Genomic DNA, 13,814 nt, shown 5'->3' on the forward strand with positions numbered 1-13,814 from the left:
GCCCGCGAGTGCCTATGAGTGCCCGCGAGTGCCTATGAGTGCCCGCGTATGCCTTTGACTGCCAGCGAGTGCCAGCTGTGCCTTTAAGTGTCTTTGAGAGTCCGCGAGTGCCTTTGTGTGCTAGTGAGTGCCAGCGAGTGCCAGTGCCAGCACTCAAAGGCACTCCAATGCACTCAATGTCGCTCAAAGGCACTCGCTAGTACACAAAGGCACTCGTGGGCATTCAAAGGTATTCGCGGGCACTCACAGGCACCTAACTTACGTAAAGACTTGAAAACATTTCCACTGTATCTGGTAGAGTTACAATGTTAACAGATTGTTATATTACAGGCGAACGTTCTCGGCGAAGGAGGCTACTGAATGTTATAAGTGTTGCGCAACGCATGCTCGACTCTCCTTCCTCACCGCCTGCAGTGCTCGCTTTTGAACGTTATACAAGCGAATGCTCGCGGTGCAGAAAGGATTTAAGGCTTTCGCCTGGTCACAATGTTACTGTTTCTACTAATTAATCAGTCAAACTTTGGATAGTGTTGCCATTTAAAATATTGTTTTCTAATAATTATTGTAACAGTAGAAACATTATCTGTCAAATTTTTGTCGTTTTGACAACTCAAGGGGGTAACACTACAAAGCCAGAGTATTTATTTCACAATACTAAATGATAACTGTCTGGGTTATCAACTTAGCAGTTTCAGTATTATGGCTGGTTTACACGTATTAAGTGATAAAATAATTAACTATATGCGAGTAAACAATCACTTGACAGCTGTTAAGTAATTTAACGATGGAGAAGTAGACAAAAAAACGAGAATCAAATTAATTTTTTGACAAAGTGACCGACCCAGCGGCACCTTGCACATTCCCCGGTAGATGTGGCTTGAAACTTGAAGAATTTGGTGAACTAACGTTTTGTTTGCAAAATGTCAAAGTACTTATAGCTTTTTTTTTAACGGTACTAAGGGATGGGACGAACAAATCGTGTGTCTATTGGTAAGCGACACGTCTGTCCATAACAGTTGCAGTGCCACTCAGAGCTTTAAATCGCAAAGATCTGAGGAGCACTGTCACTGTGCCCATCACCCTGAGACATAAGTTGAAAAGTCTCATATGCCTGTAATTACACCAGCACCCTTCAAAACCGGAGCGCGGGGATGCTCACGTTACTGCTTGGCGGCAGAAACAAGTAAGGTTGCAGTACTTCCCTGGAAACTTGTAAATGTTAGACTTCTTAAAATTAAGTTAAAACTTACTTAAAGACTGTCACTTAATACATGTAAATCAACCATTAAGGATGCTTCTAAAATAGTTATTTTTGATACAAGTGCGGAAAGTTAGTCATTCACGAGTCTCGAGGCTTCTCTCTCTTTTCTTCACGACTCGAGACAAGCGAAAATGACAAATCCGTACATCAAACGACGTTTTTTAATACATTGTAGCGAAGAAACTACATTGAAAGTAAAATAAAACAGTATATTTTCGCGTCTCGCGTAATACTCACCTCCGGTCATTGTTAATACTCAATCAGCCATCTTTGTAGAAAATATTATGGTATTTTTAAATGTAACCCGTTGTTTTATAAAACACCTGTGCAATTTAAACAAATAAGATGTTTGTAAGTGTATATAAGTTTTAATGACGAATGACTTACGTCACAAAGCATATTTCTCTTTAGTTCTATGTTTGAGACTTGAAACAACAGTAAAATAAAAAAAAAAAGGCACGATTTGTAGTACGAAAAATACCACGTTTTGAGCAACTGTATTAAAAAAGACTTATTTTGTTTTACAGCAAAAATCGCATGGCAATAGACATGCCCAAAGAAACTTTAACCCAGCTCTCAATAAATTTTGCCAACCTGAAAAAAATCAACATCTCCGTTTGTGACTATGAATGGTCCGACGTCATGACCCTATCGTACCTCTGGCCCAATATAAACGAACTTATTGCAGCCTTCAACCGTATAAGGAAAATTTCTGTATCAGATTTTACACGTACATTAAATTCTTTGACTATCTTACGCTTGGATGGGAATCCTATAGACTCATGGTATGATGTTTTGAAGTTGGGCTCCTTGAAAGATTTAAAAGTGTTAAGTTTGAACGATTGTTTTATTGAGGAGATAAGGTTTAACGATAGCCCGGAAGACAAAGTGGAAGTTTTTGAAAATTTAGAAGTTTTGTTTTTGAATCGGAACAGGATAAATGATGTAAGTATATTAAAATTTAATTGAATCTTTTTTTAAATTGCAATTTTGATAACATTGTAATAATCTGACTACAAATTTCTATAAAATTATTTAATATTTACTTGAAACATGGATCAATAACTGTAGAGGTCGGGTAATCGCGATACTAGACTGCGTGGCCGGCTATTTAGTACCTATTTGCGCACCAGATGTCGCAACAAGTGCCAAATAGCTATTTTTGAAATTAATTTGTTGTACATTGAAGAGCTGCATTTTCGCAAAGCTACTGTAATTTCTAGTAATAACAAATAAAGCGACTAGATGGAGCTTATTCCTTTATTTAGGATTAGCTCCATCTACCCATATTAACAAGCGTTAATTTATAACTTATTTACAGCGCCATCTGTTGATATGCATGTCAATGGCGAGGCGTGGATATTTTCCTTGGTAAAGCCGAAGCTTTTAGTTTTGGAAGAAAAAACAACACTTACTTAATTTAACAAAAAATTATATTCCCGTTAAAATGGTGCCTTGGCGACACCTAAATGCAACACTTATTAGCACACAAGATGCTAGTTCCCTTCATTTCACAAGTTAACTTATTCTACACGTAAAATAACCGTAGCTTTTAAAGTTATTTTACATTTCAATCTCCCCGTCGCGATACGAAAGTTTGTAAACAAACTCATCATTGCTAAATGTTGCTTCTTTAATTACCTACGAATTACCATGACCTTCTGCATACATTCTTTACCTAGGCCTATTAAAAAGAAACACCCAATCAAATAGAGATACATACATGTAACACTATTTATCGTTAAGATTTACAAAATAGAAATTAACCATATTTTGCATTAATTTGCTATTATAATAATTTTGTTACATTATTACAAGAATAAGGTTTAAATTTAAGTGAACGCTATTCGACAATAACTCGAACGATTCCGGCTTTAAGGCCGCCATTTCTTTAGATTTCATGAATGAAATAGAACTCGCCGATCCGCCGGCTTACCTCGCGCTGATTGGTTGAGATGCATCGGGACAAGTTATTACGCGTTTAATAGTGAATATTTTGAATAAATGTTTTTTAAGTGGTGGGGCATGCGCGCTGCCACTGGTAACTGGTAAAAGAAAATTTTAGGCAAGCCTGTGGGAATCGAGCTATATGGACAGTGCCTCGCCAGTGCTCTATAACACTGCGACTTCTGAATCGATTCAAAAAACGGTCAACGCTTTCTAGCGGTAAAACCAAAGTACTATCTTAAGTATAATCCATATTCATACATTACCTTTGTTGATTTCCAGTGGCAATCTGTAAGTGAACTGGGGAAGCTGAAAAGATTGAAGAAACTCTATTTCCTAAAAAACCCTATTCAGAACACTGAGGACTACGATACTGGTTCGCAACTTATTATTGCGAAAATTGACACTTTGCAGGTGAAAAAATTATCTACGCTATACTAGATAAGACACTTACTCACGTCTGTCTCCCACTTGGTTAGGCAGACTTTATTCCACTTCCTACGCTCTGACAATATTCTTTCTGCAGTCTGTCCTTTTTGAAGACGGAGTAGAACGATATTTGTAGGGTTGCCAGTTTTCATAAAATTTTAAATAGTTATGTAGTTGTTGTCGATAGTTTTATCGATAGATTGTGAAAGAAGATAAAATTTTCCCAAAAATTTTAATGACAAAATTGTGAATGTTACGGCGTTCTAATGATTACTAATTGCGTTATTGCCTTCGTTATTCTTATTTGAACAGTAGGCCTACTAGTATCGAGATCTATTTTCATTCATATACATTTTAACATAAATAGCCGGATTTGAATTATCTATATTGAATTAAAATTAAAAACTTTCAAATTTGTCTCCTCTTTGTATTTTTCATAAACATGGGTTTAAATACAGTGTGTGTAATTCGAATGAACTTGTGCTCAGTAATTGGGTGAATAATGGGTCGAGGATGATTCAAATGAAACAAATTCGGCTATTTCGACCCCTACTAACGCGGATAGGCGTCAACAAGCGAATAAACTAAAGTGAGACTGGGCGGGTCGGGTGACAGTATAAAATAAATTGTGGTTGTTCATCTAACCGATATCTAGGATTTTATAATGCTCTATGTGAGTAACGTACATTGCCGAATAAAACTGAGAAATGCTAGTCACGTGATATGCTTATGTCAGTGAATTTAAAACTTTAAAACGCTCCCCTGTAAACTTGGCAATTTCGACATACTTTATTCCCTAAATACTTATCACGCGACCAATATTCAGTCGATAGTCGATAGAATATTTATCGCAAGAATTGGCGAATTTGATTATCTATATTGAATTAAAATGTAAAACACAAAAACCAAAAAGATAATTATAATTTAAAATTATAATAATTCATCAAAGTAAATAAACCTACAGTTTCACAGAGCTGACTGCGCTGCGGAAACTCTTGTATCTCTGTGTGCCTCTGTGGGCCTATGTGTGCCTCTGTGTGTCTCTCTCTCTGTGTGTGTGGACCATTTGGTGTTCTAAGACTACGCTCGGTTTTAGTTCCGTGCCTTTTCCGCATAGACGGTGGCGCCATATTATTTTTACTTTTATTTTTTTACGTTAATGCGATTGTGTGTGGACTATTTTAGTGACGCGATGTAGCTAGCACTTTTAAGTCGTCCGAAAGACGTTTATGATTGCCAAAGACCTCTAATCGTGGGCTTATGTTGCGTTTGTTGTGTCTGTGGTTCGAAAAAAAATCTCGCGAAAACTTCAGAATTTGGTTCGTGATTTTGTTGTAGAGCGTAAACGATTGAAATGCATAAATATTAAATTTGTATTAAATTAATATTCAATTTTGTGAATTACTCCACTAGTATGTTATAATTATTAATACAATATCAATGCAATACAAACTTAATTACTGTTACTAGCGACATCTCTAGCCAGGGCTGGTAGCTGTAAAGTCACCTAACTGGGTGATGAAATACTTTCATACATTTTCTCATAGATGGCGCTACGGCTAAAAAGTCGTTGAAAACCAAATACAACAACCCGACAACAAGCACATAGAAAAATTCGTGAGGTCCGCTAGTTCGTTCCGTAGCTTAGTTGGCATAGCGTCTGGCACGGTATACTAGAAGACGTGTCGGTTCGAATCCGGCCGGATCGAAGGAATTTCTCCTTAAGTGTTCGATTTTTGTATTAATAATTACATGAATATTTTTTTCTGGCAATCGACGTGATAAGTAAAGTTTTCAGGACTAAAAACCAATATAAAACCCTCTGAATAATTGACACCCTCTCTAAGTCTATGGTGGTTAGAAAAAAAAATCATTAAGATCCATTTCTATTTTTTCAGGAACTAAACGGCTCAATAATAACTCGAGATCTTCGTCGCGGTGCCGAATACGACTACTTGAAACGTTACGGTGCCGAGTGGAAAGAAGCGCAGAACGATATGATGAAGAAACTCAAGTTCGACACAGAGCATTGTCGGTTTGATCAACTTGTCAACAGTGAGTATTCTGTAATTTTCTTAATAACGAAAAAAACAATGATATTTCAAAAAATATTTACAACGAAATAATTATTTACAATAGGAAATGTAACTATTTTTCCGGATTCAAACAAACCAACGTTTCGGGCCCTTTACAGGTCCCGTGGTCACGGTTGATTTTGAAAAAACAAATATACGCGATTTAAATCCGGAAAAATAGTTTCATTTCCTATGCGTAACAATTGCGAAAACCTAAGAACTCGATAATTATCTACAATTTTTATTAGTCAAAAGTTTTTAGTCTTGCATCTGATTTAACCAGTTATTAACAAAAATCCGCAAAGAGCATACATACCTTACAAGGAAATAATACACGAGTCTATGGACGCCTAAACTTACCTATACGCCACAACTAGTTTTCATACAATAATCTAGTCTGCAAAAGTGGCGCTGCAACTGCGCTCGTATAATATTTAGAAGCGAGCTGCAGCGTCACAATGGCGTTTGAAATAATAACTTTTTCGGTTTTATTTAAACCCAGTCTTTGTTAAAACTATGCACCATAAAGCGTGTTACTCCATAAAAAAGTTTTTGATGAACCTTTTTCAACCCAACGTAATGGAGCGCCAATCAATTTATGTTAATAAAATGTCAAATATTGATTATTTATTATATTTACATTACAGAGTACGGCATACCAGAAGACAGCCTCCTTGTAAAACAACCTAAAAGCACCACACTAACATCACAACTAATAGAAGTGAAACTATACGACGAGAACGGCAAATCGGTAAAGAAGAAATTCCCAAAAAATATGGCAGTCCAGAAACTCGTCACACTTGCGCAGAAATTGTTCTCAAAACCTGGTCACATTGGTCAGCCAACTTTACACTTGGTTGATGAGCAAATGAATGGTGCAACTCATGTTTTAGACAACATGATGAAGGATCTAGCGTTCTTTTCAGTCAAAAATGGTAGTACCATCCTTGTCAAATTCAGATAAACTGTGATTTTTATTGTGCAATATAATATGGCAACCCAAGGGGCTGTTTGTAAACTATGCGTTACTGTTGGAATAAATAACGATGTCCGAGTGTAAGTAAAATAATCTATCAAAGGAAAAAATCAATAGAAAAAAAGGCAGTAAGTCCTAATAAAAATGTATATAAATGCACTAAAAACGTTATTTATATAATAATTATGAATGAATTTATATATGCCATGCATTTGTCATGAGCATAATATCGGTACTTCGGGAAGGAAAGGTTGTAAAATGTTACAGCGTTAAACCTAAAAAAATATTAATGTGTACTCATGGACATTATATTGGAAGAACGGTGGCTCTAAATTGGCATAGAGACGCGGTTTCGAGACCTGTCAGACCGAAGGAATGTTTATTTATATTAATTGTTCCAACGAACTGTAGTATGAATCAAAACTTTGACGTCCAAAATGTAAACAAAGAAATGTCATTGTAGAAGTGTGAATGCAGGTGTGCTAAACCTTTTATTGAAATTGGAAAAAGAGGAGGTTCTCATTTTCTGCAATTTTAATTTCATTTCATTTCCTATGTGTAACAATCGCGAAAACCTAAGAACTCTATAGGAAAGTACCATTTGAAATGTATTTTTTTTTTTTGCTCTTTGTTTACAATTTGGACGTTTTAATTATGATTCCATATTATAGTGGAGTAATTTTACAAAAAATAATTCAATGACATAGTAGTAAAATATCATGATTTTAATCAATATATAGGAACCATTGACTTACAAATAAATGGACGACGGGTCTAATACAAAAACCACGAAAAAAATGTCCCAAGTCAACCTATTCGAAATTTAAATTGTAATGTCATCGCAGTATCGCGCTATCAGTCGAACAAATTAAGACTAAAGCGGAGTTTGGCGCTCTATATACGATTTTAGCGCCTTACAAGTGCGGACACTTTTTAGCGCGGACCCGACGTCCATATAATTGTAAGTCAATGATAGAAACGCTAAAAAAAGGTTGAATTATTATATCAATTTTCTTTGAACCACTGGTCACATACCAGAACGTTCAATCGAAATTAAAAGAATTTTTTTTTAAATTAAATATTGTGGTATTTGTGGCCAGTGAACGTAATCATTATTGAACTTTTTTTAGCGTACCTCTAAATGTGTCCACGAGTGTAGTTGGATTAATATTTCAAGTTTGGCTTACATAAAAATAGTTGCAAAAATAAAAAGGTATGAGAGGTACAAACGATATATTATTGTTTTTCTCTCGCTTTTTAAACTTTACAGTTTGTATTTTACAACGGAAATATCGATTTTAGATTCTACAGTGCAATCTTGCACGGGCGTGTACCATTGACGTGTAATTTTTTTTTAATCACGTAGTTTATAAACGGCCCTAATCAAAAATGGCGTTAGGCGGGTTGTGACATAACCTAATATATTTGGCGGCATTTAAAAAAATGTTATTTGTGAGGAAGTTTGCTTTGTAAATAACACTACGTCGAAATTGTACCTGTATTTATTATTGCGGATCTTATTCTCCACGAAATAAATGTCCATTATGTATTTTTATATGTTTGTTTTATTATGATCCAAAGTACTGTCTGTACTTAAAAGAAAAAAAAGCGTTCCATGAACGGGCAGGAGATCTGCAGCTTGATTTTGATTGCTTCTCCCGATCGGAAACTGCGTCTTTTCCGAGTCGAGGCGCATAATTGCGATTCACGACTGGCCGATCGGAAACTTTGACATTTCAAATCGGAACAACAGTTGATTTAACTCACAAATTAGAAAGACAGAGAGGAATCAGGTTCATCATCTCGCTCGGAAACACTTCTGATTTCAACACTTACCCGACGGTTCCATTTAGATTAAAAATCAAAATCAGCATGCTGAGAAGCTTCAAGTGACGTTTCTTAACTATACAGGTATAAATTTGAGATGGGGCAGCAAGGCCAGCTACCTTAATCGTTGTAGTAGTAAGTAAGTCGAGTGCTTGGCAAAAACTACTGCCAGAAAACTAGGCGTACTTTACAAGGTAAGGCGGTACTTCACACCTGAACAGCTTTTAAATCTGTATAAAGCACAAGTTCGATCGTGTATGGAGTACTGCTGCCACCTTTGGGACGGCTCTGCCCATTCCCAGTTAGCTGCCTTGGACTCGGTGGAGCGAAGAGCAAAGAGACTTATTAACAACAATTCTCTTGTGGAGTCGAAGCTACAAAATCTCGACCATCGCAGAAAAGTAGCCCGCTTATCGGTTTTCTATCGGATACATCTCCTTCGGTCGACTGAGGGTCCGGAGCATTTTACTCTTATGTCGTTGATATTCCACCTATTCGCACTAAGCGCTTTGCTTTCTCCTTTCTGATGCGTACGGCAAAGGAATGGAATGCTCTACTATCTGTATTTCCCGAAAAGTACAATTTGGGGCTATTCAAGGCTAGAGTGAGTAGGCATTTTTTAGGCAAACGCTTCCCATCGTCGGTCACATCGTCGCTTAACATCAGGTGAGATTGCGGCCAAGCGTGTGTCTATTACATATAAAAAAAAAGGCACTCATTACTTATATACAGACGATTCCTCATTTCGATCAATCTGTGGCACTTCACATGGCTATTTGTATATTTGGCAATCAATCGCCATATGATAAAGTATTTGTCTTGTTTGCCTATTCGACAAATACAGTAAACACCAAACTCCCGGTACCGCGCGCTGGTTGGTTTCTCGACGCACATCAAATAGACAAATACGCAGGTAAACCGTCATTATGTGAAGCGCAAGCCACACCGCGAACGAAGATAGATAACTTAGGGCGCGTTCCTATTATGTCGTGACGGCAGGTAGCCGTGCAGTATAAAGTGTCGTGACTTTTATATTTAAATGAAGTTGTTTGTGAACAACACGATTAACTGTCGTTCACGACTTTTTTAACTTGACAACGACGACATATTGTCGTGACAACGCGAAGAACTAGAACGACAGTCGTCACACGATAAATAAAACGTCACGGTGAAAATGTGACGACAGACAAGGCGGCAACCGATAAAGTGTCGTCACGATCTAGTGGTAACAGCTAGACACGACAGTCGGCCAACGATAAAATAAACGTCCTCGACGTGCTGTGACGACATATAGTCCTGATATGGGAACAGGCTGGACGCGATAATAGTCCAGCGATAAATAAAACGTTACGACATAGTGGGAAGGCGGCCTTAGCTTTGCGTACGTAGTTGCACGAGGTAACTTAGCTTAACTTGGCTCATGGCAGAGAACAAAAAGCAAGAGAATGGACACTCTCCTCCCTAGATTTCGATAGCACACCACGCCCCATTGCCCCATTGCACGCACATTGACTGAACAACAACAAGGATGTCAGCGAGCCGTTTTCGCATCAAGACAGCTTTGATATTTGAACATATTTTTCATTTATTCATCACGAAACTTGTACGTTAATATATAACATCATTATAAGTTACTATTTATAATGGTCGTGAATTGTGCTGCGTATCTAAACGGGATAAAGAGAGCAGTTTCTTTCGTTTTCCGAAAGATGACAAAAACTCATGTCCGAGACTCATTCAGATGTTTTTCTTCGTTTATTTAGTGCAAAGTAATGTATAATAATACAAATTTATTATATCAATATAATGAGACGCCATAACTTCGTGAGTTAGTTGACAAAGGTTCTCGAATTTTCAATTTGTATTACCGATAAATATTACGTAGTGAATATACCTAATTATTAACTAGGTAACGATAAACTTGGACACGCAATTTCAGATACCTTGGTTACCTTATTCAAAACCTGTACAAAATATAATATTTTAAGTGCTATTAATATATTTTTTCATGTTATTCTAGTTAGTGAATTAATGAAAAATATAATATTATATCGATATAAATACCTAATGAACATGTGTAGTATTAGGATTCTTTTAATAGAATTAAATATAAAAAAAAAAATTAAAAAAAATCGTTTATTTCTCCTTCCACAAATATTACTTAAAAAGAGATAATAAATCTAAGGTGACAATTTCAAAACAAATTACATTTGTGGAAAGCTGGAGCCTAAACAAAATCTATGATTTGTATTTTAGGTTTCCAGGCCTCCCAACTCAGATTCAGTTAATTACATTTATTGTTCGGTAATATGTAGAACTTGTAGAGAAGATACGCATGAGTGTGTGTGTGTGTGTGTGTGTGTGTGTGTGTGTGTGTGTGAGTGAGTGTGTCGTGTGTGTGTGTATGTTTAGTTTAATTTATGATTTCAATTAATTTCTCTGTGTTGTCATAGCTTAGTGTTAGTAGATATGTGTTGATTTTATTTTGTAATTCATATTTAGATAAATTTATTATATGTAAATATAAGACAGTTTCGGTTAAGAATTTTCGCTATGTTGCCGCTCTATGTGTGCAGATAGCGCCTTGCTGCATGTAGTAGTAGTAGATAAATAACTTTCGACCGTATGGAGTGTCCGGGGTGTGCTCATGGAGCATGTACCCGTTCCGAAATATCGGGTAATCATAATGAACTCATACCGTGGTAAGCAACCTGTAATTAGTGATAAGTATTTAGTGAATAACTACGAAAGCCTCATAATCTATAGAAAATAAAACGAACTTTTTATAATAATCATTTTATTTTTATAGATGCTTTGCCGTACACAAAATACAAAACTAAATTAGTGTAATTGTTTCTTCTTTTCTAATTAGTTACATTTTTGTAATATAATTGTGGGTTAAACCTATTATGCAAAAGAATGGAAATGCTTTGCTGGTTTAGTTACATGTAACGATATAAAATTTATAAAGCGAACATGGACGGAAAATTCGTTCTCTATGTACACATCTCAATTGGATTGATGGATTAACAGGTTACACTTTAACAATTTGGTTAAATACATCAACACAAGACTATTTGTAAATTGTTAACAACGTCTCAGGACTGTACTAGTATCATAAACAACCGAACACTAAAGTGTTAGAAAACATAAATTTGCCAAAAATAAAGTTGTAAGTTTTTGTTGTAATATCTGATACTTTTTCGAAGACTATTTGGCAGTAAGTTCAAACGTGCATGCGATCTGCCTGACGACCTTCGCCCCCGTCCTGCGTTTTGCATCAGACGGGTATTTAAGTTTAATTTACATTGCGGCGGAACGGAAGCCTCAATTTCGCGTCGCTACACGCCATCGCTGGGCTGCTTTAGCATTCGCGAGAAAGCTCGCGACTGCGCCTTGAGGCTGTAGTATTTCGTCGACGTCTGACGCTACACTGCGTTTGCCTTCGCGCCACTTCCCGCGGATTAGCCAGGCCTCGCCGACGTGATTTTTGGCTCGTATATAGTTTGTACTGACCATAAAGTTAATTACGCTATATACAATATTGTAACGAAAAATCGCTTCCATTCCCTTCCGCCGCAATATATATTGAGCCTTACGCTAGCGCTTTCTTTTGTTACCGAACAAAGTTATCGCTGTTTAAAGCGATCTATTTAAATATTTATATTTTTAAACGAAAAGTAAAATTTGATGAATTATTAAAAGTCGTGGAACAAAAGTTGTTGTTTATGATGTTAGTAATATAATCCTGCAAGGTAGTTAGTATTTTACAAAAAACTCTGTGTAATTAAAATGTCTATAACTATTTATAATCTAAAATCTTTCTTGAATACAAGAAACTGCGTGTATGTAAAAAAAATACAAATTAGTTTTGGACAGCGAAATTTTATCACTAGAGTCGACGGAGAAATTAGTTCTTGAAAATTCGACAACATGGCCACGGCTCAAAACTAATTTGTCTGCTTTATCATAAAGTTACTTAATTAAATTCTACTTGAATGCAAGTGTAAGTGCACAGTCGCACGAGCAGCATTTAAACTACAAAATATGTTTGAATGCAGTCGGATAGCAGTCCCAGATGCAGTCGGCGTGAGTGTTTCACAATTGACAACTGTTGTCTATATGCCATCGAGTATATAACTAAAAATAGAGAAGTTATTCTGCCAAAATTCTTTACGGTGACAACTGCACTTCGATTGGCCAGTCCGAATTTGAAACAATTAACGGGTGTCGTCAATTGTTACACTTCAAATCGACCAGTTTAACTTGAGCGTTGCTATAATGGACGAAAATTACATATTTAAATACCGATGAAATGTGATTCCGTTTGTTTTGTAATTAGATGTTTTGCTGTTTTTCCCACACCACCGAACGGAACAGCCCCCCATTGTTAGAGATATATTATTATTACAATAAATACGGAATATTTTCGGAAAATACGGATACGTACACACAGGTCAGTCGTTGGCGCTGTACAATTTCAGTTTTCTAATTTGTGATTTCAGCGCAAACGAGAGTTGATATTTAAAAGTGACATAAGGCGCATTTGTCTGATGAATTGCCAGGGATGGATTTCGTTTTCATTTCTGGTTATATGCTCGATGTTAACAATCGAACTAATTTTTACAAGTAAGTATTGTTTGGTGAGTTTTACAAGTTCAAAGACGAAGTACCAGTTATAAACAGAATTGACAGAGTGTTTACCTCTCACTGAAATCCCGGAATAATTAAAAGTAAAAGACAAAACATCAAAACGAAATAGTTATATTTTTTATTTACAATCACAAATTTTTAGCTCTAAATACACTACCGCAGGAAAACTTAGGGTGTGTTCCCATTGTGTCGTGATGACAGATAGTCGTGCAGTTTAAAGTGTCGTGACTTGTATATTTAAATGAAGTTGTTCACATAAAGTAAAACACGATTAACTGTCGTTCAAGACTTTTTTGACGTTACGACGACAGACTGTCATGATAATGGGAAGAGCTAGAACGACAGTCGTCCGGCGATAAATAAAACGTCACGATTAAAATGTGACGATAGATAATCGCAGCTTCAAACGATTCTGTCGTGCAAACGACAAGGCGGCTTGCCGTGAATCGATAAATTGTCGTCACGCTCTAATGGGAATAGACACGACAGTCACTCGATGATAAAATAAACGTCCATCATCGCGACTGTCGTGGACGTTCATTTGGACAGTCGTCTGACGATAAACAAAATGCTACGACATAATGGAAACGCACCCTTAAACATCAAAAGTATAAAACAAAATACAATACAATAATTCGGGGCTTTC

General features: G+C 36.4%; 1 protein-coding gene across 1 annotated transcript in view; it reads left to right on the top strand.

Annotated features, from left to right (window-relative positions):
- Positions 1-7,196, top strand: part of LOC113233621 (tubulin-specific chaperone E) — a 13,035-nt gene extending 5,839 nt beyond the window's left edge. Inside the window, exons 4-7 of the mRNA XM_026468776.1 lie at positions 1,789-2,206; positions 3,491-3,622; positions 5,536-5,692; positions 6,360-7,196. Coding sequence (XP_026324561.1) covers positions 1,789-2,206; positions 3,491-3,622; positions 5,536-5,692; positions 6,360-6,676 — 1,024 coding nt within the window. The 3' untranslated portion in view covers positions 6,677-7,196. The remainder of the gene's footprint in view (positions 1-1,788; positions 2,207-3,490; positions 3,623-5,535; positions 5,693-6,359) is intronic.
- The last annotated feature ends 6,618 nt before the right edge of the window (positions 7,197-13,814 follow it).

This window comes from Hyposmocoma kahamanoa, unplaced genomic scaffold, assembly GCF_003589595.1.
Source record: "Hyposmocoma kahamanoa isolate Upper Pololo Valley unplaced genomic scaffold, ASM358959v1 79, whole genome shotgun sequence".
Lineage (NCBI taxonomy): Eukaryota > Metazoa > Arthropoda > Insecta > Lepidoptera > Cosmopterigidae > Hyposmocoma > Hyposmocoma kahamanoa.